The sequence below is a fragment of the Podarcis gaigeae genome, assembly GCF_964106915.1.
Source record: "Podarcis gaigeae genome assembly, chromosome: 10".
Taxonomy (NCBI): domain Eukaryota; kingdom Metazoa; phylum Chordata; class Lepidosauria; order Squamata; family Lacertidae; genus Podarcis; species Podarcis gaigeae.
The window spans coordinates 73,992,284-74,017,560 of NC_139686.1; the positions used below are offsets into that span (position 1 = coordinate 73,992,284).

General features: G+C 41.3%; 1 protein-coding gene across 9 annotated transcripts in view; it reads left to right on the forward strand.

Moving 5' to 3' along the window:
• Positions 1-25,277, forward strand: part of FRMD4A (FERM domain containing 4A) — a 418,655-nt gene that overhangs the window by 325,355 nt on the left and 68,023 nt on the right. For all 9 annotated transcript variants that reach the window (XM_083701332.1, XM_083701333.1, XM_083701337.1 and 6 more), the window contains 6 exons: positions 666-722; positions 5,374-5,396; positions 13,351-13,434; positions 18,474-18,539; positions 19,399-19,456; positions 20,988-21,074. In XM_083701332.1, coding sequence (XP_083557458.1) covers positions 666-722; positions 5,374-5,396; positions 13,351-13,434; positions 18,474-18,539; positions 19,399-19,456; positions 20,988-21,074 — 375 coding nt within the window. The remainder of the gene's footprint in view (positions 1-665; positions 723-5,373; positions 5,397-13,350; positions 13,435-18,473; positions 18,540-19,398; positions 19,457-20,987; positions 21,075-25,277) is intronic.

The window sequence follows — 25,277 nt, forward strand, 5'->3', positions numbered from 1 at the left end:
TAGACCACTGGTGCAAACACATTTTGTGCGATAGAAGGCATGCGGGCTGTTTGTGCAGAGGGTCTCTGCTATAAACATCTATTATAATAAATGTTGAGTGGCCTTCGTCCAATAGGAGCACCTGTATAGAGAATGCTTGCAGAATGTCAGTGGGGTGCACCATCTTGGACTAAACCTGAACTTTAAAGAAAAGCTCTGTCAAAGTTTCAGTAATTTTAGCTTGTGTCTCACTGTAGTTTTATGGAAGGTTTTACTAGCTGCCAGAAGAATGATCTAAGCAATTTCAAGGCACACTAAATACAATTCCCATGGAAAAAACATCAGCCCACATTTTCAGCTGTGAACCACCTTCCTGTGAGCTGTGATAATAACTGAATCCACACCCATATCATTGTAACAAAATGTGGTCAATTGAGCTTCAGGAGCATCATTGAAAATATTCAAGAAAAGCAAGAGACATCCACCCTACTTTAACATTAACCATAGGTAGCAACTTCCCCAAAGTACTAGAATTTATTCTGTGCCACAAGTTTTTTCTATGAATCCACATTAATTTCAGACTCCTTCAGTATACAATGGAGACACAGAGGTATCACTTCTTTTTTGGAAGAACTAAAATAAATAAATCACTTGCTTATTCACCCTCAATTTTCTTTTCTCATCAGGAGCTCATTGAGGTCGACAGTGAAGTTGTGTTTGAACTGGCTTCATACATCTTGCAGGTAAGTTATGTCAGATTTGTTCTTTTTATCTTCCAACTTTCAAGACTTGCCACTTAAGGATTTAAAAATAAATAAATAAAACATATATATTCAAATATAGGGAAATGAGCTCAACATTTTAGCCCATGTCTCAAAGCAGCTTCTTACACCGTGACTCATGTGCACACATATGTACAAACATGCCACTTGCTAGATCTGTGTTGTGCCACATTGCTCTGTGGAGGACCCGAGATACAAAGATTCAAATCCCCACTTGGACATGAAGCCCAGTGGGTGACCTTGGGCCAGTCACCAACTCTCAGCTTAGAAGATGTGGAGAGCTGTTTGATGCAACCTTGAGTTCCTTGGAGGAATGTGCTAGTTCATAGTCCAGGGATATGAACATGTATGCAGACATGGGAGCTACCCTGAGACTGAAAAGCAAAGTAACCTTAGTTTTATAGTGTTCATAATTCAACTGGGATGGCCCTTTGTTGTTACTATTTTACTTATTTATTCCAATAATGTACATTCAACACACCTGCCAAAAGCACTCTAGGAAAACAGGGTTGCCAGTAGCCTGCTTTTGGTTAGGATGATTTGGCATCAGGAATCATCACTTTGAAGACAATGAATCTCCTGGCATTTATAAAGTGTAGAGTCGTAAGTACACAGAGAAATAATTAATCACTAATATGCAATCATTGCGTGTTATTTAAGTTTCCTGAAACCCCATTTGTAGTTTCCTGAAAAGGTGTTCACAGCTTGTGGTCCACAAAGTCTACCAATATATTGGGGCAGGCCAGGGGTGTGAAAAGTCCCCTCTTGGTCGGTTTGCAGTCCCAATAAGACAGCCAATTCAGAAAGTTTCCCTGGCTGCATTTTACTTGTCAGGTCAAAGTTTGTGCAAGGCTGCTCCACTCGTACATCACACTCCTTGTTAAACTGAAGGTGAATTTGCAAGCCTGACTTGAACCTGTTTCACGAAGCCCCAATGCAGACATAAGTATGATTTGCACTAGCAATTGCTTGTTGTATTAATGATGGTTGAGGTCCTGCATGTACAGTGAAACCATTGCTTAGTCTTCCAAATTAAGTTCTGCCCACCATAGGTTGTATCCAACTAAGCTCTCCTCAAAGTATACCCATTAAAATCAATGGACCCAAGTTGATCACGTTCATCATTTTCAGTTGGTCTGCTCTAGGGAGGACGAACATTGGATGCAACCCCATATATACAGACCAACAAGACTAGCGTCTCACTTTGTTAAAAAGATACATGGAAACTGCTTTAGCCATGGTTTGTTCATAGCAGATGTATCACTTAATGGCCTGGTTTTCATACCACCGTAAGACATGTTTGGAACTGCAGAAATATGCTGGCTCCCCAAAAGGAGCTTGCACCCACTTTCTTCCAACTTCCTCCAGATCAGTGCAGCATGTCAGCTTAGTCAAGGATTGACTTAGCATGTCATCTAAACCCAGGCTTGTAGTTAAGCGCTCTCCACCATGGGTTGTAACCAACCTTGGCTCATGATTAAGGAGGGAAGAGGCTAACTTATTTTTGTTGTTGCTTGCTGCCCTCCTACTGGGGAAGGGCAGAATAGAAATTGTTGTTATTATCATTATTACTAGGCGGATGAGATTTTTAAAATAATCAGTCTTCAGTGCTTGTTAAATACTTAATTATAAAACCAAGACCATTGAAATGTTAATTCAGTTCCATTGGCTTTCATAAGCTTGTATTGTACCACGCTGGGAGCTAGCCCCATGATATAATTAGCAGAAATGGAGATTGCCAACCCCAAGGGTACTATAAAGTAACTGTTTTTTCCTTCCGCTGTAGCCCCAGTTAATTGATTGCCAATTAAATGGAATTAACAAACACAATTGTAAATTCTAGACATCCACAAACATTTCCTTGGAGCCTTAGCAATCAATTAATTTGAATTACAGCAGGAGTAGTTAAGTCTAGTAAAACCTTCATAGTGGAACTGCTTCTGAAGTGGTTGTGCTATGGTTACGCAGTCATGCTGAACCAAGTTTGACTTTTGTTTCCTGCACAGGAAATGCTCTGGATGTATAGAGAGGTTTGGCAAGGAGGGCATTTTCAGCCACAATTATATGGCATCCATGCTATTTTATTGGGTAAGATGGGCCTGCACAACTGGTGATGCACCAATCTGAGGCAGCCCACACAGCCTGACCTGCAACCATCCAGTTGCTTGGCCTCTTTCAAAGTGAAAGGAAGGCCTACTTCAAGCCTTGCAGGTAGTTGTTTTGGAAGCCACATTTTCCTTTCTGGCACCTGCCAAACTGGCTTTTATCACAGAGAGATCTTCTTTTCTAGGGAAGAAGCAAAGAACTTCCCTTCTATTATTTACTCCTGAAAATCATTCACTTAAATGCAGGCAGGTTTGCTTAGCAATGTCCTTTCTGAATTTAAGAATTACACAGTCACTTTGATAAGCACTATTGAGTCACTAACTGGAGATCAAGAAGTATACTGGGGTATGGGAATATACAACTTACAGAATTTTCCAATAGCAAAGTGTTGAAATGTATTTAAAAATGAAACTCTGTTGAATATAAAAATCCAAGAGACACCCTGTCAGACTTGGTTCTTCTGTCAGGAGCGTAATATGGCTGGAATTGGAAAAAATGAAACTTTTACAGGTTTAGGCTGGCCTAAAACTAGGCTTCTGGCTTGGGGAAACTTAGCTCTGTTTGAGGAAGGGGACAGTAAAAGTCATTGTGAAACAGCAAATAGACTAATATTGATATAAAATGTGTATCAAGTGCTTGGCACCTATTCTACTACCTTTGTACCCATTGGTTCATTGAGCAATTTGATAGTAATTATGCTGCCCAAACATTTCACAAATATTTTTCATGTGTTTCTGTATGCATAATGGCTGCAATCCTAACCCTGTTTACCTGGGACAAAGCTCCACTAAATTCATTGGTACTTACTTTTGAGTAAACATAACCATGAGTAAACATAACCATGGATTTCAGCTTAGAGCTTTATTTAAAAAAAAAAAAAAAACTGAAGCAGAAAATTCCTGGAAGAGGCCTGGGCATCCCTAAGGCAGATCAGGTCCCTACATGTGTTTTCTGTCTTTCTCTCACTGGCCTCCTATGGCTACAGCCCTGGTTCTAGGAGAAGGGGTCTGTTATTCAGCCCTACCTGTTTCCAGTTCAGAGCCCTGACACTTCACAATCCAAAATTACACATTCTTCTAATGGAAAACAGTAGCAAAAGTGAAGAACTTAGTTTCGATAGTAAGGATTGATAGTCAGACTTAAGTCACAGTGTTCCCAGATGCAAGACATCTAAAACAAACATTTTGTGCTCCCTTGAGTGGTTGCTTAGGAAGTGCAAATGTTGTGAAAAGATATTGTGTCCAAAGGAAAATAAAATAAGAAACTGAGCTGTCCCAAATGTACTTAACTTACTAAAGGAATCCCAAGTCTCAATAGGACCACGTCTCTGCTTGCACAGAGTTGGTATGAGGCCAGTCTTTAGAAGATAAACAAACTTTTAGGTGTTAACCTCATGTCATGTCTACATCAGAATATTGGGGCACATCCATGCTACAATATGAGACTTTCAATTCAGCTTTGCACATAAGTTTGCAAAAGTTATTAGCCCACAAAACCTTTACAAGCCTGATTTCCACACATAGTTATGTTGGCACATCAACAGACTACAGAAAAATTATCCAGATTTCTTCTTATTTGCCCTATCTTTCCTGCTTGGTCACCTGTAGTCAGTTCCCACTCATTCCAGGTGACTAGGTTTGCAGATATTTGCATGCCTAATGTTTAAGTATTATAGTTTCCTCCAAAGAATTCAGGGATTCTGTAATGTTTGTAAGAAAGGTATGTTAGAGATCCTCACACCCTCATAGAATTATAGTTCCTGAATTTCCCTTGACTAAGTGGGGGAGGAGACTGAGGTGTAGTGTTGTGTCTTGCTTTTAGAGAACTGTGCTCTATCAGAGTGGTCAGCAGGCAAGGTATGGTCTCCCAGTGGACCACTGCCTAGTTTTCAGTGGGTAGCCTTAATGCCCGTTGCTAGGATTCTTGTAAAGCAGGAATGGCTGAGCAACTCGTGTCAGGGCCAGCCAGCAAGGTCAGTGGTCAGGAATGATGGAAGTTGAAGCCCAACAACATCTGGAGAGCCACAGGTTTCCTATTGTAAAGAGTGCTGGGCTGGATAGACCCTGGATTTGACCCTGTGCAACAATTACTATGTTCCTAAGCATGATTGCGTACTCAAAATCACTTAGCACACTAGTCTTTAACTATCCAGGCTTTAACTAACATGTCTTTAACTATCCAGAGATTCTGAATATGAAGACTTCTTTGTAAATTTAAAACATGAATCCATGGGGATTCTGACTGAGAAAGGCTGAAGTTGCCTCGCCCTTCCTTAAGGTGCATGTATTGGGACAGTACATTGAATCACCAGGATACCCCCATCAGCCACCTATTCAGGCTTCTTAAAGTTGACAGTTGTAAACGCTATGATGACATTTTGAAGATGGGGTCATTTAAAATGCTTTGGAATTCTTTTATTTGACGTATCTAGAAATGTATTTTTCTTCATGTGTATATGCAAATTAAGTGATGCTTTATGCTCTGCCCCCTTTTCACAATTTTACAGGAAGCAAAAGGAGATTTTTCAAGGTGAGTTTTGCATCCATATTCTTCAATTAATTATTTTAAAGGAAAAATGATTGTTGTTAAACTAGAACATGTGCCTTATAATTATGTAGTATAGCTCTTAATAGTTGTTGCATCCTAGAGTCATTTTTTTCTACTTGTCATTCAACTCACAAATACAGAATTTAAAGGAAATGCAAAAGCTTGTTCATGCTTCATACATAAATGATGTGTTTGTGGAATTCAGGAAACACAATACTGTCTATCTCCGCACAGCAGAAGGAAATCTCTGAGGAAATGACTTGGCTTCCCATTTCCTTAAACATACATCCAAAAAATGACTGTTTTACATTTGCAGTTCTCCCTGGTCTGGCTTAAAAAGAGGTCACTTATAATTGCATAGGTGTTGGCTGCATAGTGCCCCCAAACCCCCCCTGCCCTGGAAGAGCTGGTGGGTCCTTTACTAGGTTTCTCCCTCGAGCCAGCTGCATCCTGTATATCAGCGTTAGGCTCACTCAGGACCAGTGAGTCTGCTCACAGCACAATGATTGCCCCAGCTGAACCTACGGCACACACTAAGGCAGTGTATTTGCCTGCACTCATCCCTCTAGTCCCGAAGGCTTATGTCAGGGAACTGACATCAGAGAGAAAAGCGGAGGCAGGGCTCCAGAGCGATGCCGGAGAGGGAACCAGTCGGGGGGAAGGAATTCAGTGTGACACCAATAGAGAGGAGAGGGAGATGGAGGAATCGGTGTCAGGGCTCCGAGACCCTTCAACCGAGACCAGCGGAGAGAGCGCTGGCACGCCCTTGCCGTCCCCTTACCTGCGCAGACGCGTTCCGCGCAGGGAACACAGGCGGAGACTTGGGGTCAAACAGCTTTTATGCTGGAAGAGATTCAAGAAACGCCCACTGACGGATTCTGCAAGTGACTAACAGCTCACGGAGGGCGAGCTCTAACCCTAAACATGGTTGAGCAAACGATCTAACTGAAGTGGAGGCAGTTTACACACGAGTAACCCACCCATAACCATCACAGCTTATTAAATGCCACTATTTAGAATTTAGAACTTTTAACTAACCCCCCAAATTAAGCAATAAAATACACCATTAAGCACCTCAATCTGAAAACGTTAGGTACACAGAACGATGCAGGTCACACTTTGCTGTAGGACAGGCTGAGGCTCTGACACATCACTTTCAGAACCTCAAGCAGCTTGTGAAATCCTGACGTATTTGTGACTAGGAAACACAAGCCTGTTCTTGTTTATATTTCTCAACTGCTAGCATTTCAGATTAGCTTAGTCACTGCAGTTCAGTAACAGGGCCAGGAGAAGTATTTAGATATTTTAGCATGCAAGTTGATTTATTGCAGCAACACCACAGAAGAGATGTGGCCAGCCTGTGTCGGTTTTAGTGCAATGCTAGCAAGCAAAGTATAACACTTGGAACAAAAATATAGCAATATTTAAATACTCTCCTAGAACATCTGTTAAAAAAATTAAAAACCATATTGTGTTTTATGTGTCCTAACTTTCTTCACTTTTCTCACAAAATTCATATGCTACTCATATACACAATTTATTTATTATATATTCCTTTATTTATTATATATTTTGTTTATGACATTTATATACTATTCAGCCAACCAGATTTTCTGAGTGGTTTATACAAACAATAAAATATACAGTTCACAGTAAAACTCAAAAACCGAAGCAAAATAAATCACAATGCAGAAAGCCCAGCAAAAAAACCCCAGCCAACTAAATTTATTTATTTAGTTAGTTATTTTATTTTGAATATTTATAGATCACCCTTCCTCAGCAATATGTCAGTTTGATTTTATATATATTTAAAATACACACACTATTGCAAACATAGCTAAGAGGATATATACAAACTAAAATATTTGTGTAACTAAAATTTTAAAACGCAGGTGCATACATCACTTCTGAGGAATAAACCTTGTGTTACTACACCATAAGAGCTTAGGTGAATAAGCTATATTCAGTTGCTGTCTGAAATTCAGCAATATGGGAGACAGGCGCACCTCTGGGGGGAACATTGCAGAGTTGGGTTCATAGAATGGATAAGGCCTTTCTGCCTGGCCCCTCACCCTATATTCTGGCTGGGGCTGCCTCAAGGATTGTGTTGGTTGCTATTGGAGGAGGCCCTTCTGTAGATAACTGGGCCCTGAACTATTTCTTGGCTGTGAAACCCTGAGCAATCTATAAATCTTTCTAAATAAATAAATAATTTAAATAAATAAAATAAAACTACATACCTGCATGCTACATAAAAGCACAGCAGTTAAAACCATGCCAAACATTCACAGACAGCGTTCTACTGTCCAGTCAATACAATGTTGCCTGTTGTCATACCTTAAATACATAAATAGATTGCCAATTAAAAACATATCTACTTGAAAATGAATAGATTGCCAAGGCAGGATTGCCAAATACAGAAGGGGAGAGAAATCTCTACATATTGGGAACTTCCGGGAAGGAATAATGGTGGACTAGACATTGGCTGTGGATACTCCTGTCAGCAAAGATAATTATGCAGTGATTAAGATAACCAAGGTAGATATCATGGTTATCACAACCCCCTTTTGAGATAAGGGAGTTCAGAGATGAAGCCTCACATGATCAGAAGCAGACATTCTTCACACTGGAGGCACAAGTTTTTGTGGGTGGAGAACCGTCTTGAGCGAGGGACAGTCATTGAGCCCACACACAGCATAAGAGCTCTTAATTAGAGCACCAGGTCAGCAAAATTCTTTTAATTATTATTAAGACTGGAAGTAAAGAAAAAATGGATTTTCTATCTGCCAGTTAAATGGCACCCACAATGGAAATGGATTGATGAGTAACAAAGAAGTGCTAATTAACGGGCTTGAATATAAATCAAGAGGCTTAAATTAACTACTGATGACCTTGAAAGATCCCATCTGATGAATGGCTTTGAATTTGTGTGAAATCTTTACTTTAAATAACCGATGAATCTTTGTACCGTATATCCTGAATTTGCGTTGGAGACTAACCTTAACCTTATGTGAAGAAAGGAATGTGTAAATGCAAGATCCTAGAAGGGAGATTGCCAAGGGAAAACCTAACAGAAAAGGGCAAAAAAATAATAATGCTGAAGACTTTACCAATCGTTGATAGCATAAGACGAATGTTGAATGAGCAGTTCACAGAATTAAAAGCTGAGATGCATAGAATTTCAAGAGAATTTGGATCAGAGATATTTCAGATTAAAGAACTCACAGGACCTGTTGGAGAGGATTTAGAATCGCCTCTGCCTGAGTTTGAGACAGCCTCTGACCATGGATTGGGCTGCCTGGTCTTGCAGTTGTCTGGAGGACGAGGCAGATGAGGGACTCTGCTGTGATGCCAGGAGAGATAAATGGATTTACAATCAGAGTTCTTGAGAGCTGATCACAGATGACAGATGATGGAGATGTGGTTGAAAGGGGAAGGTACGATTGCACAACGAAACGCCTATAAACCTATGATGATTGGTGTGCATTTTTGGGGGAGGGGTGGAGAAAAAAGGACTATTATTAGGATCTGTGGGAACCCTTGGCGAGAAACGCATCATATTGGACTGGAAAAAGACCATCTTGAACATTTAATGATAATAAAAATTCAAGAGCTACTTTTGGACTTCTTGAGTGGATAACAGTGAATCTGAGATGCTTGGGATGGAATATCAAGAAAAAACACTTAGCAGACTGAGAAGCAGCTATATAATACTTCTACGTGTTATCCTGGAGTGCATGCTTTGAATATTTTGAATAATTATCATATACATAATCGGCAAACAGAGAATTGGGAGTTCATCTTTTTTATCTCCCCCCCCCTTACTTCATTTCTTTTCTTATCTCTTTGTGATCTCCAATTTATGCTTTCCTTCTGTTTATTTTTGAAGTTCTCTATTTGGATAAACGAAGCTACACACAGGAAGGTGATAGACAGGAGATGAAGGTCTCTCCATCAGGGAAGAGAGGATCTCCCAGGGTGGGAGGCGGGGGAGAAGGGGAAAGCTCCCTGGGAAGAGCTGTGTCTGGATAAGGGTGAAGATACAATTGAGGGCTTTGAATTTATTCTCCTCCTCCTCCTCCTCCTCCTCCTCCTCTTCTTCTTCTTCTTCTTCTTCTTTTCCTTCTCTTATTCTTTTTTTCTCTCTCTCTCATTGTATTTTATGTGGAAAACTTTCAATAAAAAATGATTCAAAAAGAAAGAAGTCTCTACATATTAGAATTAGGAATATTGGGATTCTGGTCCTATGGTTCTATGAGGCTACCAAAACAAACCCAGCTAGGAGAACCACCGTTTGTTATCAACAGACTCTTCAATTCTGTGGATTCTTAGGAGAGCCAGACAGTAATTATTTGAAAGCCCCAGAGTCAATAAAAGCATCAGTAGTGTAACTTCCTTCAGCAGTTCTTCAGAAAGAATTTACTGTGCTAGTTTTAAGATAATCCCCACCCCCATCAAAACAAATTTACATAACCTCAGTGCTGATCTTGTTACTCAAGTCAGTATTGATTTGTTGTATGTTTTAAAAAAGAAATGAAGTGGCCCTTAGAAGGGGGCTTGTTTAGAGAAAAGCAAGCCGCAAGGGCTGGTTCACACCTGGGCCAGCACTCTGGTTTGTTTCCTGGAGTGAAGTAGATGAAGGGAAGGGGAGCATGATTTGCGCAGCCTGCACCAGCACACTTTCTGGTTCTTGATAAGTCACAGTTTGCTTAACTCTGGTTTGCCATCATACATGAACCAGGCCACTGTGTGTCAGTCTTCAAAAACTGTCAGGTATCAGATGCACCAAGACCTACAAAAGCCACACAAGGAGTCTCTCTGAAAGTGAGATGAAGGAGATGGAAAAGAGCTATGGAGTACTAAATGGTGATAATGAGACAGGAAGAAAGGCAGACGAGTAATTTGCCACTAAGCAATGTATTTGCATAATGAAAATGTACAGTTTGTAATTTTCATTCCTTGAAATGAACTTGTAGTTAAGCAATTAGTGTTTGAAAACAAATGACAGGAGCCAGCTTGCTGCCTTCCTTAATTGCACCACAAGGATAGTGATAGCATTGCAGTTCTGCTAGCATTTTTCCCCTGAAAATGTTCTGATTTTGCCTGATTTAATTTAAATTTAAAGCAGACCTGTGCAACTTGTGATCCATATATCAGAGCCAGCTTTCTCCTGCAAAAAGAACACCAGTTGTCAGACACCTGATGGGCCACAGTACAGGGCTGGTAGACTGTGTTCAGCTGGGTGGGTCAAAAGGGTTGTGATACAGAGAAACAAAAATATATATTCAGAAGCAGCCCTAGGGTTCCTGCTCCCAGACTGGTCCTCTCAGCCTTGACAAAATCCCAGCTGCCCTTGGGTACTGCAGGGTCTATGTCTATAAAGCAGAAGGGATATATTTTAAATGGCTTCAGCTCTCTAGTTTGCATAGTCCATCTTCCATTAAACCTCCCTGCCCTCTGTTGTTTCAGGCATTTTTCTCCCCACAATGACTCACTCAGCTGGGAGGGAAATTGCTTGAAGCAATGATACACAGGCTGCGTACACACTGTACATTGAAGCACAGCTCCCCCCCCCCCACACACACAAAGGATCCCGGACAGTGTGGTTTGTTAAGGGTGCTGTGGGTTATGGCTCTGTGAGGGGTTCCCAGGATTCTTTGGGTGGGGTGGGGTGAATCTGTGTTTAATGTATGGTGTGTGTGGGCAGCCATAGTAAAGTGGCATATGACTGCCCTATCATGTTTAGCCGGCCCTCAGGAGAACAGCTTTCGTAGCCCGCAGTTGTGCGCTCTGAATTCCCCAAGCTAGGCTTTTTGCAACATGGGCTGCAGTGGGGTCAGGTAGGAACCCCTGGAAGGAAGAACCCATGATGTGTGAAAATTGCTTTCTAAGGCTTTTAGCATAGCATAATTCAAATGGCACAAAGCAACAATAAGAATTATTTGCTCCTGTTAATGATTCTGGGAAGCCTTGTGAGGTTTTGAGTAGGGTTGCCATATTTCAAATAGTAAAAACCAGGGCACCCCCAAAAGTTGTTGAGTTTTTTTAAGGGGGACCCAAAGACACAAAATTGTAAATTGGAAAATCTGAACATATGGCAGCCCTAGCTTTGAGGGAGCGTTGTTAGTCACTGTGAAATTTGTCATATACGTGGCAATTGTCTATTTTGGCTGGAAACTCCCAGATCTTGATATTCCCCTGTGTTTGGGCAAATGACCAAGGAATCTTTTACTGCTGATGACGGGCTCAGGCACAGTTCTTCTATCAGAGGGGCAAAGAAAGATTTAGCTGACTTGTAGAATATAAGCACTGGGTTTCCCGGTTTTTCAGGAAAACAATAACACCCACTAATTGGCACAAATCACATACTGAAGAAAGACTTCCCTGTCTAAGGAAGTGCATGTCGGTGGCACTGTCCTTTTCATTAAACTCTCCATTTTACCCGTAGGGCAGTCATGGGTGAATCAGTACTTCAAAGTGGGAGCTGTTTGATACTTTTACAAAACAATAAGTATGTGTTTGTTCTTCCTTTGCTGTGGAAAGACCACACATCTCTTCTGGAAACAGTGAAATCCAGGCAGCCCCACACCTGATGGTACCACAACTGCAGTTTTCAGTTCTCTACGGAATGTGACTGTGGGGGTGCTCAGTGACGCCTGCCCCATTTCACTGCTGGAGGCAAAATGGGAAGTACCACATTTCCCTGCCCTGTCGCTCCCACAGCTGCCACCGCTGTTGCTGCTGGCACCACTTCTCTGCCCGCCCTGTCACTTCCACCATCTCAGGCAAGATCTCACCAAATTCGCGCAAGATCTTGCGTAATTTCAGCAGATGGCGGTGGTGCTTCCGTGCTAGCAGAGGAGATGGTGGGGCGTCCGTGGGGCTGCTGCCTCGGGGGCTTCTGCTGCCTGAGGCAGTTTGTCTAATGGCAGAGCCAGCTCTGGGGGTGATTCATCTGCAGACGACTTATCAGCACTCATTCGTTGCTGTTCTGCTTTGAGCTGGAAATGGAGTAGCAGCTTTGCTCCCAGACTTCTAACACTCTGCAGTCAAGTGGGCAGTCGCCCTTTCTTCAGGCACAAATGTTAGGGTGGAGAATGGGTGTTGTTGGTTGTTTCTGGACCATTGTGTGGGGAGGAAACATTTCATACTCCTTCTCCCATTGCTGACCTCTCAATCATGAACCCCCTGCAATTCAGGGGGAGGGATGTTATTTAAATATTCAGTTCCTTAAAACTGACTGTTATGGTCCTTAATTTCCTTAACTGAGTGACTAACTGGCCTAGTACATACATGCAGCTACACCATGAATTCCCCCTACAGTGCTACCCCAGCCACCATTCCAAGAACTTTCCTTCTTTAATGTGCAGGCTGTGCTCTCCTGTGTCTAGTGCTGAGGTTCACGTTTCCTCTCCTTTTCCCACAAAGAGTGTTGAGCATAATCCTCGCCCGCCCACCCGCCACTCCAAGCAAGCCCTGCAGGGGGAGGGAAGAGAGGCTTGTTAGGGCACGAGTCCCGGCTGACTTTCTAATCAATGGCTGCGTTTTGGAAGAAGTTAAATCAAGGGGTCTTATTGTGTGCGTCTTCCTCCCACCCACCCCCTTTTCCTGCACCGTACAGATTTCCCCCACAGAATCTCTCCCCATGAAAACACACTGTCCTGTGTTGTTTTTTACATTCAGAGCTAGTATTATGAAATGCAGGAAGAAAAAGGAACCTAGACATCTGTGATAGCTTTGCTCCGATTTTGATACTATAGTGGGAGGTTACTATGCTCCCAGATGCAAAATAAATAAAGGGAAAGAAAAAAGCTACCCCAAAGCATTTCATTAAAGGGGAACAGATGTTCAAACCAGAGCAGCCAGCCAGCCATTGCAAACCTCATGGCTAATTTCTTGTAGACTGATCCTCCTTTTCGGATTCTCTCTTTTTCAGCAATGAAATAGTAAGGACTGACTTAAAGAAGCTTCCAGCTCTTCCAACGCAGGCACTTAAGGAGCACCCATCTCTTGCTTACTGGTAACCTTTCTGTGTGTTTAGAAGCACTTACCCTTTTCACTCATTTGTGGGATGATGCATTGGTCAAGATTGCGATGTGCCTATCTATACTGTAGAGTTTTATTGGTTTTCTCACTGTTGTGACTTCCCCCAAAGACTTACGATAATTGCTGTTTGGTGAGTGTGTTGATTGAGACTTCTCAGTTAGAGATTCCCTAAGCTGCCCAGCCCTCACACAATTACATTTCCCAGAGAATGTCAATATTTCCCAACCTGGTGCCCACCAGATATTTTCAACTAGGACTCCCAGCAACCCCAGCCAATATGAGCACTCTGACCAGGGCTGATGTGAGTTGTAGCCCAAAGTATCTGGAGGGCATCAGAGTGGGGAAGGCTGGTTCATTCATGTGAGCACCAACCTGCAGGTTGAAATAGTACAGCCCAGACACAGATTTGCTACTGCGCTGAAAACGGGGGCACAGTCCATAGTTTCCCACCTTTACCCTCTTGCAGCCTCGTGCGCAGGCCAAGGAGACCCAGAGCACTGCTCAGTTCTTCTAACCCAGCTTCCTCAACCCCAGCCCTCCAGATGTTTTGAGACTACAGTTCCCATCATCCCTGACCACTGGTCCTGCTAGCTAGGAATCATGGGAGTTGTAGGCCAAAAACATCTGGAGGGCCGAGGTTGAGGAAGCCTGTTCTAACCCATGGCAGTTAGCACACATTTTGCAAAGTCCTGTGGGAGAGCCCACTGAGGTTAAGCAGGCCTGATTCATCCTTCTTTTTTGCTGCATATTTGCTATGAAAATTATTGGAGACAGGACTGTGGATTTTCCACCTCTCATCTATGTGAGACTTAATACTGAGCCCCGTAAACATGTTCCATGTTGTAGCCTTTCCTCTTCTCCCTAGGCTGAGAATGAAATGTGCAGGCACATATAGGGGAGATGGAAGCATCCTATTTAAATTCAAAATGCCCTGAGGAGAAGTCCCTCCGTCTGCCCCCCCCCCCCTTTTCATCAATGCAAATATGAATTGGTTTAGGAAAACTACAGGCAAAATTCGTTTTGCTGCTTTGCTGTTGGTGGCTCTTTCATGTCTCTCTTTAAAGCATTTGACTCCAAGCCCAGTGGTGGGTGGGGAACTCCTCTTTTCTGCTACTCCTTTAATTTCTCCACTCTCATAATTTGATGGCAGAAAGGGAGTGTGGTTTTCATGTTGTAGTTTGGGAATCCTTGTTTATTCTCTCCCCAGTGCCCCTGGGGAGGACTGACCTATTTCTCTTGGCCAGATACTAATTCTGAAAAATTAGCATTAGCTTGGGGCAGGGCTCAAGTTTCCTGTGAAATTCTAATATAGTTTCTGAGTCCACCCCAGGAAAGTTTCCAAATAGTGTACAAATACAAGTAGCTGTATTTAAAATCCCTGCTTGGGGCATACATAGATCTGTAGTGCTGTGACGAACCTCAACTTACCTGTTTTGTTGTCGCTGTCTTTCTCTGCAAGCATAAAGGCCAGGGCAGGGAAGGGAACCTGTGGCGCTCCATGCGCTCTTGCACCCAGCCTGGCCAGGAGGATGGGAGCTGTATCCAGCAACATCTGGAAGGCCACAGATTAGCCTTTAATCTCCATATTCTCAGGATTCTTTCAATAATTCATTCAACACAAAAAAACCTTTAAAAAGCTAAATGTAACCTGCATGTTGCCTTTGTATAAGCTTCTGTTTTTCCACTGGCACTGCTTTCCCTAAAGAGCATAATTCTCTGGGATAATCATCTTTACTGCCTGGGACAGTCAGCTAGAGATTATCTGTTTTCAGGACTCTGCAGTTTTATGTCAACACACATTCTGCCTTTTATAAATTCTGCATTTGGTTCCTAGCAGATGTGGTGGTAGAACTGGGCTGCACCATTTCAGGGGGCAGGTGGGGGAATTGTGTGGCTGAATGCTTCCCCCCCCCCAAAAAAAAATCACTATACATACAAGGCTAGCATATTAGATCCCTTCTGCTTGGGAGCTATTTTTATGCACAGATAACTTTTATATTTAAATAAGTATTCAGTCATTTGCTTACAATGGGAAGTGTCCAGGAAGAGCTTTATAACACCTCATTTACTGATTTTGTGAATATCAGTGGATCTGAGTTGCCTGATGGTCACCTGCTTATGTAAACTCACTTGGTGAATGTTTTTTTCACTTGTTGCCATAGAAGGAGATATCTCAAAATAGGATGTTTACAGCTATTCACCAAGATCTACAAAGCAGTTCTTACTCTTCCAAGTACCATATTTTTCGCCCCATAGGACTCACCGGCCCATAGGACGCACCTAGTTTTTTGGGGGGGAAATAAAGGGGGGGAAATTTTTTTCCCAGGTGCGGGGCTGGGGCGGGGGAAGCCCGAGCGGGGGAAGTCCCCAGCCCCCAGAACAGGCTGCTATCCACAAGCTGTGGGAGAGCTGCGCGAAGCCGGAAGCCTGGGGCATGCTGAGCTCAGTGCGCCCCAAGCTTCTGGGTGCAGGCAAGCTCTCCGCTAGCCGTGGGAGAGCTGCGCGAAGTCACACAGCTCTCCCACGGCTTGCGGATAGCTTCATGAAGCCTGGAGAGCGAGAGGGGTCGGTGCGCACCGACTCCCCTCGCTCTCCAGGCTTCAGCGAAAGCCTGCATTCGCCCCATAGGACGCACACACATTTCCCCTTCATTTTTGGAGGGGGAAAAGTGTGTCCTATAGGGCGAAAAATACGGTAGCTTTTGGTGCAATCTAACTGCTCCTCTTGGATGAGGAAGGACAAAAGATTAATATCTTTGAACAAGAGTTGCAAGATAAGGCCAAGGTTTAAAAAGTTACTGTTTTCAGTGGAGTAATAAAACCCAGTGATTTCACCTCAGGTAACTTGTTACTACAGTTTTACTATACTCTCCCAGTAATTTGGCAACATTATTGTATTCATAATTTGATATTCCTTAGAAGTTTACTTCTCTACTTCAGTAGAGAGCTCTTCCAAATATTTTTAAAAAAACCCTAGTGTAAACACACTGATAAATCATGGTCAGCATGGAATGTTTTTAGGTTTACAGGTTTAATGAATTTGAAATTGGTCTTTTGTGAGTGCACATTCATCCTCCCTCCCTCCCTCCCTCCCTCCCCAGTTACAAAGCAGATTTATTTTGTTTTTCTGGCTGTACTCTGTTTGGATTGGTGTTGGGCTACCAACATTTGCTGTTAACATTCTGGTCCCTTTGGTGAGGGCAGCAGCCAGGAAAAGAGCACAGGCTCTCATCTATCAGGCTCCACAGAGAATGGAGAAAACAGTGAACTATTTCTGCTGTGCTTAGAACTGCTGGCAGATCTGGAGGGCTGTGCTTGTGGTTGTGTACTAGTGTGGGGTGAAGGAGCTGCACAAAGTGCTAGGAGAACAACCCGTAGAGCTGCTGCTGCTGCCCCCCAGTTGCTGCTGTTTCATCCCTGCCCACCAGGCCTGCAGCTGGATGTGGAAAGGGCATCTTAACATCTCCACCTGAAGGATTCAAAACCTTCATCTGAAGCGGGTTTCAGATCCTGGGCAGCCTTTGTCATGGCTAGTTTTGATGCTGTCAAACTGGGGTTTTTTCAACCTTTGTGTTAACATGCATATGAACCTTATTGTCAGTGCAATTTCTTTCATTTGATTTGAAGGAGTTCAGAGATATGTTTACAAGCTGACAGGCATACAGGGGCACTTCAGTTTTAGTGCCATTTCATGCCTATCAAAGAATTAGCCATCTGAAGTAAAATGCATTATGAATGAGTTTACCTGCCACCAAAATAGTGACAGTTTGAAGTCACTGTCATGTTAACAGTTGGCCTCAGCCCATGTGCAGCTGTCAGTGGTCTGCTGAAAAGATGAACAGCTGAAATTCAACCACTTAGAGGCCTTTCTCTCCAGTTAATTTCTCTGTTTGGAATCATCTGTTTGTACAGAAATTAGGAAAGGGATAGGTTCTGTTTCTGAAATTTTGGCTCAATTAATACATCACATTAAATCATGGTTTGCTCTACCAAGATATGGTTCAAGCTTTTAAATCTCATACTTATTTGGGTTCAGTAGGCATTGGAGGCAGAGGAATAATTAATGGGGTTTTTTTCATTCATTGTTAGCACAAAGAGTTTCTCTTTCTGACTTGATGGCTGGTTACAAACCATAGTCTGTTAATTCAAACATTGCACCAAACAAGTAATAGTTGCCAGATGTTGCTGGACCAACTTCCATCATCCCTGATGTCAAACCATGATGGCTGGGACTGATAGGAGTTGGTCCAACGGCATTTGGAGAACACCAAGTTGGCTGTTTGTGCACTAATCATATTTAAGCTTTCTTCACCGTGGCTCTAAAGCAGCCTTTCCCAGTCTTGGGTCCCCCAGTAATGTTGGGCCACATGTGCCATCATCCCTGACCATTGGCCATGCTGGCTGATATGAGAGTTGAGAGTCCAGCAACATCTGGCAACCCAAGCTTGGGAAGCACTGCTCAACATACTTCCGTTTGTATAATTCTCTGGCCCAGAGCAAATAGTTAAGAGATCAAGAGTGGGCCACAGATTGCATGCACAGATATGCCCCACCCCAACATACATTTCTGCTTCTTTTCACTTGCCAGATTCTGCCAGATTGTTGTGTCTACACAGATTATATTTCACTGTAACCATGGCTTTCATTATAATCAGGATTTCCAACCAGCATTTTTCTCCTGGTTAAGATGGATCTGGGTAGTGTTATCCATGGTTAAGGGAGGAGGAAATTCTTGAAATAGATCTCTGTTTTTGCTGCATTTCTGCCTCTGTGTATACGTAGTTCTTGCAGTAGGTCTTGTTTTAATTTATAAACATAAAGGTTTTTTAAAATAAATGTTTTTTGTATTAGCTAGCTTTGTTTTTCTGCTTTCCATCACGTAGTATTTTTAGACCTCTGGGAATCCTTGGGCTGATAGCCACCATTTTATGAGATGCCTCTTCTACAGTGGAGGTCCTGCACTGTTTTTTCAGCTGTGCTAAAGGTAATAAGATTCTGTTTCTCTCCTTCAAAGTGAGGACCGAGTTATTGAGCATTACAAGAAGCTAAATGGGCAGACGAGAGGTCAAGCCATTGTCAAGTAAGTTGGGAAGAGGGATTCTACTATGATGAACTTTGTCTCTGGGAGGGGGGAGTTGAACATTCTACAATTACATAGCGTTTTCTATTTTAGTGCAGTGGTTTTCAGGCTGTGTTCCAGGAAACACTGAGGTCCTTCAGAAACTTATCAGGAGTTCCTCAGCGAGAAGATGACTAATGTTGGCCAAGCCTTAAAAAATAGTCTTCCTACCACAGCTGATTATTGGCCACAATCCACAGTTGCAGGAGAATATTGGCTGGGTTCTAAAGTGTGTACTCAATTGACACAGGGCAACAGCAAAGCCTAAGAAGATCTAGAACTTCACCCTAACACAGATGGGTGTTTCAATATGTTTGGGGGTCTCTTGACATAAAAATTCATAAAGAAAGGGTTCCCTGAAGGCAGAATGTTTGAAAACCACTGTTTAACATATGCTCTTTCAAACTGCAAATTCTCCTCTAGGCATATCGTTATTGTCTTTAATTTAGATTTCATTGCAAAGAATTTGAACGTGCCACTCCAATAAATACTTCAATATAATCCAGTATTTCATGGAATATGTTACAATGGTGTGAAAGGTGATGGGATGTCTCATTGAAGCTTAACAAAATCTACAAATCCTTTTTAAAATGTCTAACAATTTACCCTACTAGTCCTCACAGCTTCCCATCAAGATGGAGATAAATAAAAGATTCTTCTGTGTCCAATCCAATGATATGAATCCACTCCTACTCATCAGTTTTAGAATTTGTGTCATTAACACATCCTGGAAGGGGTGCCCAAATGTTCATGAGGGTTTTTTCCCATTGCCTCCCCTTGTTGTCTGTGTGACACTGTTATTTTGCACTTCCCTCCACAGCTACATGAGCATTGTAGAATCTCTTCCAACATACGGAGTCCATTATTATGCAGTTAAGGTACGTTTCAACTGAAAAGTGTTCTTTGATGGAATTGGATTGGTTTATCGCAAACAATTACGTCAGAAATCATTCTTCATTTACACAGTAATGAAAATTCTAGTCTATTTCCTGTGTTAAGATCAATAAATAGCTTTATTAACTTCATGGTGATGCACTTTAAACAGAAAAATAATGCATCTGAAATTGCTTATTTATTTGATTGATAGACTGCTTATATGCCAAAATGGAGTCTAAGTGATTTGCAAGAATCGCTTATAAAATCCATACATAATTATAATACACAGAGTATTAAAGCATCCTTAATTAGAATGTACAATACAGTAAAAAAGCTTGGCAATTAAAACAATAAACAGTTAAAACAAGAAGATCAGAAGTTCAAATTCAGAGGGATGTCTGACTGAACAGGTGTCTCCTTGGAAGGTGGCAGAATGCCAATATTATTATTGTTTTATTAATTTATATACTGCTTATATTTCAGAATGGCTTCTAAGTGGTTTAGTATAATGGAGCAGTGCAATTCCATTGTAAATCTTTACGGTTTAATTTATTTGGTTCTAGGTGAACTTAAGTGTTTTAGTTGCAAATTGTGAATAATACCCTACCAATACATACAAACACACTCCCTTCATACACCCTGAACAGCAACTGAGCATTAAGAGGCTATTCATCGGTTATGCCCCTGCCACGCCCAACAGGAAACAGAACAGAAGCTGCAAGGAAAAGGCTGCAGTAACCTTTTAAAGCGGGAGTGCACAACCTGTGGCCCTCCAGAGCCAGTGTGGGGTAGTGGTTAAGAGCGGTGGACTCGTAATCTGGGGAACCGGGTTCGCGTCTCCACTCCTCCACATGCAGCTGCTGGGTGACCTTGGGCCAGTCACGCTTCTCAGAGGTTTCTCAGCCCCACTCACCTCGCAGAGTGTTTGTTGTGGGGGAGGAAGGGAAAGGAGAATGTGAGCCGCTTTAGTGATAAAGCGGGATATCAAATCCAAACTCCTCCTCCTCTCCTCCTCCTCCTCCTCTCCTCCTCCTCCTCTTCTTCTTCTTCTTCTTCTTCTTCCAGATGTTTCTGAACTAGAATGCCCATCAACCCCAGCCAGCATAGTCAGGGATCAGGGAGGTGTAGTGCAACAACATCTGGAGGGCCGTGAAAAGTTTTAATGGTGTTTTGCTAGTCCACACAGGCTGGCACTTTGGTTTCATTTAAACTGGTAAAAAATGATCACAAATTGGGATTTAAAAAAGCAAGACAGGAGGACAACACACACAAAAAACCCTGAATGCAATTTATTGACAATGACATTCGCTGTCAAAAGTGAGTGAAGGTTAACAATTAACATGAAAACTGCTTGTTTGAAAGCAACCTCTGTTAAGGAATGTTCCAACCGTCGAAGACTGTCCAACTATACCAAACACATTTGAAATTAACAAAGGCAGGGGATTCTTGCTACCTTTGCCTCTGCGTTCTGGCTAAACCCCCTTCAGAATAACATTGACCCTGGTATATGTGCACATGTTTTCTTTACACCAGGACAAGCAGGGAATTCCTTGGTGGTTAGGACTTAGCTACAAGGGAATCTTTCAGTATGACTACCATGACAAAGTGAAGCCAAGAAAGGTAAGCACATTATTTATTTATTTATTTTCAAATTCTTTTTATTGAATTCTTGAAAAATTACATCGAAAAGCAAAAAAACTCACAAACAGTTACAAAACAGAAATAGAAAAACAAGAGAGAGAAAAAGAAAGAAAGAAAAAAGAAGCGAAACAAAAAAAAGAAAATCGGAATAACACATATCAACATAAAACAGACAAACTTACAAACATTTGACCTCCTTCCATCTCGGTTTAGGTTAGGTAATCTTGTAATCTTTCTGCAGTTGTGTCTATACATCGCAGGTATTAAATTCCATCCACTGTGATTTTAGTAATTCCCAAATTAACTTCAATATAACTAAAAAAATTATTCCAATCGTTCTTTAGCCTTACATTTTTTTGATGCCTAATCCTTTGTGTCATTCTCGCTAGCTCTATATACTCAAATAGTCTCATTTGCCATTCTCTGACGGTGGGGGTATTAGAAGATTTCCAGTTTTGCGCTAATAAAATCCTGGCCGCCACCGTTGCGTATTGAAAGAATGTTTGGTCCTCATTTCTGATCTTCTCTCCAATCATACCTAAGAGGAAAGCTTCCGGTTTTGGGGGGAAAGTGTATTTCAGTATTTTCTTTAACTCATCATAAATTTGCCCCCAGAATCTTTTGACCTCGTCACATGTTCACCACATGTGGAAAAAATTTCCTTCTTTGGTTTTACATCTCCAGCATGTGCTGTTTCCGGTTTTGTACATCTTCCCCAGTCTTGCCGGGGTGATGTACCAACGATACATCATTTTCTCCATATTTTCTCGGAGAGCAGCACATGCTGTGAATTTCATACCTCTCTTCCAAAGCTTAACCCATCTGTCATATTCCAGGTTATATCCAAGGTCTCTGGCCCATTTGATCATGACTCCTTTCACTTCTTCATCTTTAGTTTCCCAGTCCAACAGTTGGGTATACATTTTGGATAGAAGTTTAGTATTACTTTCTAGAATTTCCACCTGATATTTGGACTTTTTTTCACTCATCCCTGTTTTTTTATGGTCGTACCACAGTGCATTAATTTGATGAAATTGTATCCATCCCTCTAATTTATCTTTCAACTCTTCATATGGTCTAACTTTCCATCCCCTTTCTGTTTTAACTAGGAGATCTTCGTATGTCCATCTTCCACCTTCCATATTTAATTTTTTAGTTGTTAATATATCAATTGGTGAGAGCCACCAGGGCGTATCTCTTTCAATAAGCTTTTTATTCCTATTCCAAACTTCAAGTAGCGAACCTCTGATGATGTGATTAGAGAACCCTTTGTGGACTTTTTCTTTGTCATGCCATAAATAGGCATGCCAGCCAAATCTGATGTCGAAGCCCTCTAAATCTAATAAATCTGTATTTTTTTAAATGGCCCATTCTTTTATCCAACAGAGGCAGGCAGCTTCATAGTAAAGCTTTAAGTGAGGAGTTTAAACTCAATTCTTGCCCTTTTCCCTTGCCATATGAATTTAGCTAAGATTTTTTGCCAATTCTTAAAGCATGACGTACCTCTAATTACCGGGATGTTCTGGAATAAAAATAATAGTCTTGGGAGAATACTCATCTTAATCGCGGCCATCCTTCCGGTCCATGATAATTTCAACCTATTCCAAATATCTAGATCTTTCTTAATTTCTTTCCAGACCTTGGTATAGTTATCTTCTACTAAATTTATGTTTTTCGGGGAGATCCATACTCCCAGGTATTTTACCCTTTTCACCACTTTAATACCTGTTTTTTGCTCCAGCTGGTTTTTTGCGTCTTCGGCCAAATTCTTTACTAAGATTTTAGTTTTTTTCTTGTTTAACTTAAACCCAGACAGTTTACCGAATTCCTCTAACAGCTCTAAGACATTACTGGCGCTTTCTATTGGGTCCTCTAAAGACAATACCAAATCATCGGCGTAAGCCTTTAATTTATATTCTTTTTCTCCAATTCTTATCCCTCTTATTTTTGATGTTTCCCTTATTTTATTTGCGATTATTTCCAAAACCATAATAAATAAAAGGGGAGACAATGGACATCCCTGTCTTGTGCCCTTCGCGATGGTAAAGGAGCTGGAAAGATTGTTGTTAATAATCAGCTTGGCCCTTTGGCCTGAATATATTGCTTTTATACCTTCCAAGAAAGGTCCTTCTATTCCTACTGTTTTCATGCATTGTACTATAAATTTCCAAGAAACATTATCGAAGGCCTTTTCGGCGTCGATGAAAATTAGCGCCGCCGGAGTGTCTATCCTAATATCCAAATACTCAATAATGTTTAATATATGCCGTACATTATCTTTCAATTGCCTGTTAGGGAGAAATCCCACTTGGTCTTTATGGATTGATTTCGTTAAGTACTTCTTGAGTCTATTCGCTAAAATATCAGCGAAGATTTTATAGTCGCTGTTAAGCAGCGATATCGGCCTATAATTTCTTATATCTGTTTTTTCAGTATCCGTTTTTGGTATTAGTGTAATGTGTGCCTCTTTCCATGAGTCGGGGATCTTCCCTCCTTGCAAAATATCATTAATAACATCACTAAGCACCGGAGCAAGATATTCCCCTAAAATCTTATAATATTTTGAAGACAATCCATCCGGTCCAGGTGCTTTCCCAGGTTTCATCTTCTTAATAGCCTCCTTGATCTCATCCGTTGTAATCCTCTTATTTAATTGTGCTCTATCTTCATCAGTTAAGTATTCCCCTTTGCATTTTTCCAAATATTTTTCTATTTCTGCATTATCTTACTCTCCTTTTTCATACAACTTTTCATAAAATTGGAGAAACTTTTTTCTATTTCGTCTGGGTCTTCTATTATCTTATCTTCCAATATTATTTTATTAATCACATTTTGTTATTTCCTTTTCCTTAATTGCCACACCAATAGCCTCCCCATTTTATTTGCTGATTCAAAATATTTTTGCTTCATAGATTTAATTCTCCATTCTACTTCTTGGTTTAGTAATGCTGAATATTGTGATTGCAGCATTTTAGATGTTTGTTTAATCCTTTCATCTCCCGGATTTATTATTAATTTTTTCTCACAATCTCTTAGCTGAGTAATAATTTCTTCTTTCTTATGTTCTCTTAATTTCCTTCTGTAATTATTTTGTTGTATTAAGAAACCCCTTAGAACTGCCTTACTAGCGTCCCAGACTGTATTAATGGGTATTTCCTTGTTCAGGTTTAAGTCAAAATAACTTTTCAGGGTACTTTTAGCCTTTTCAGTCACCTCTTCGATTTCAAATAAATATTCATTCATCCTCCACCTATACGGACCCGATGTTTCACGTTTTATTTCCAAAACTATTGGGCAGTGGTCAGAAAGGGTTCTAGGTTGTATTTCGCATTTCGTTATTCTTGTCGATAGTGCTCTTGATACCCAAATCTGATCAATTCTGCCCCAACTCTGGTGGGGTTCTGAGAAGTGTGTAAACTGCTTTGTTAAGGGGTTTTTGTGCCTCCATATATCAATTAAGTCTAGATTCTCCTCGAGATTGTTAAATGATCTCGGAAGCTTCCCTTGGTTCAAGTTCCCCTTCTTTCCACTTCTGTCAAATTCTGGCACTGGTACACCATTCATATCTTCTAATTCTAACAAAATTTGTTCTAATTTTTCAAAAAACTCTGCTTTATTTGTATTTGGGGCATACACTGTTCCCACATTGATTTTTTCCCCTTGATGGTTAAGTTGTATTCCCAATATTCTTCCCTCATCATCCTTATAAATTAATGCGGGGTCCCATTTTTCCTTAGCATAAACAACTACTCCTTTTTTTATTTACTTCTGAGTTAATAAACTCCACCCCTAATCTTTTGTTTATCAGAATGTGTTTGTGTTTTTTGGCTATATGTGTCTCTTGGAAACAGATCACATCATAGTTCTTATTTTTCAAAGCCTTCTCAATTTTATTCCTGTTAAGAACTGTTAATGTGTCTCTAATCAAGTTACCAAACTTATAATCTAGGACCTCTGCTCCCTAAGAGCTCCTCCTCTTCTGCCGCCTCTTCTCCCACCACGGCTTCATCCTCTTCAACTTCTTCTTCCTCTTCCCTTCCATCTTTCTCCCGTCCCCTCTCCTTCCCTCTCTCTCTCTCCTCCCCACTTCTTTCCCTGTCCCTCAGTCTAATCTCTGCCTTACCAAGCTCCTTCTCATACCTTCTCAGAAATTTCTCCACCTCTTGGGTATCCGTCAACTTA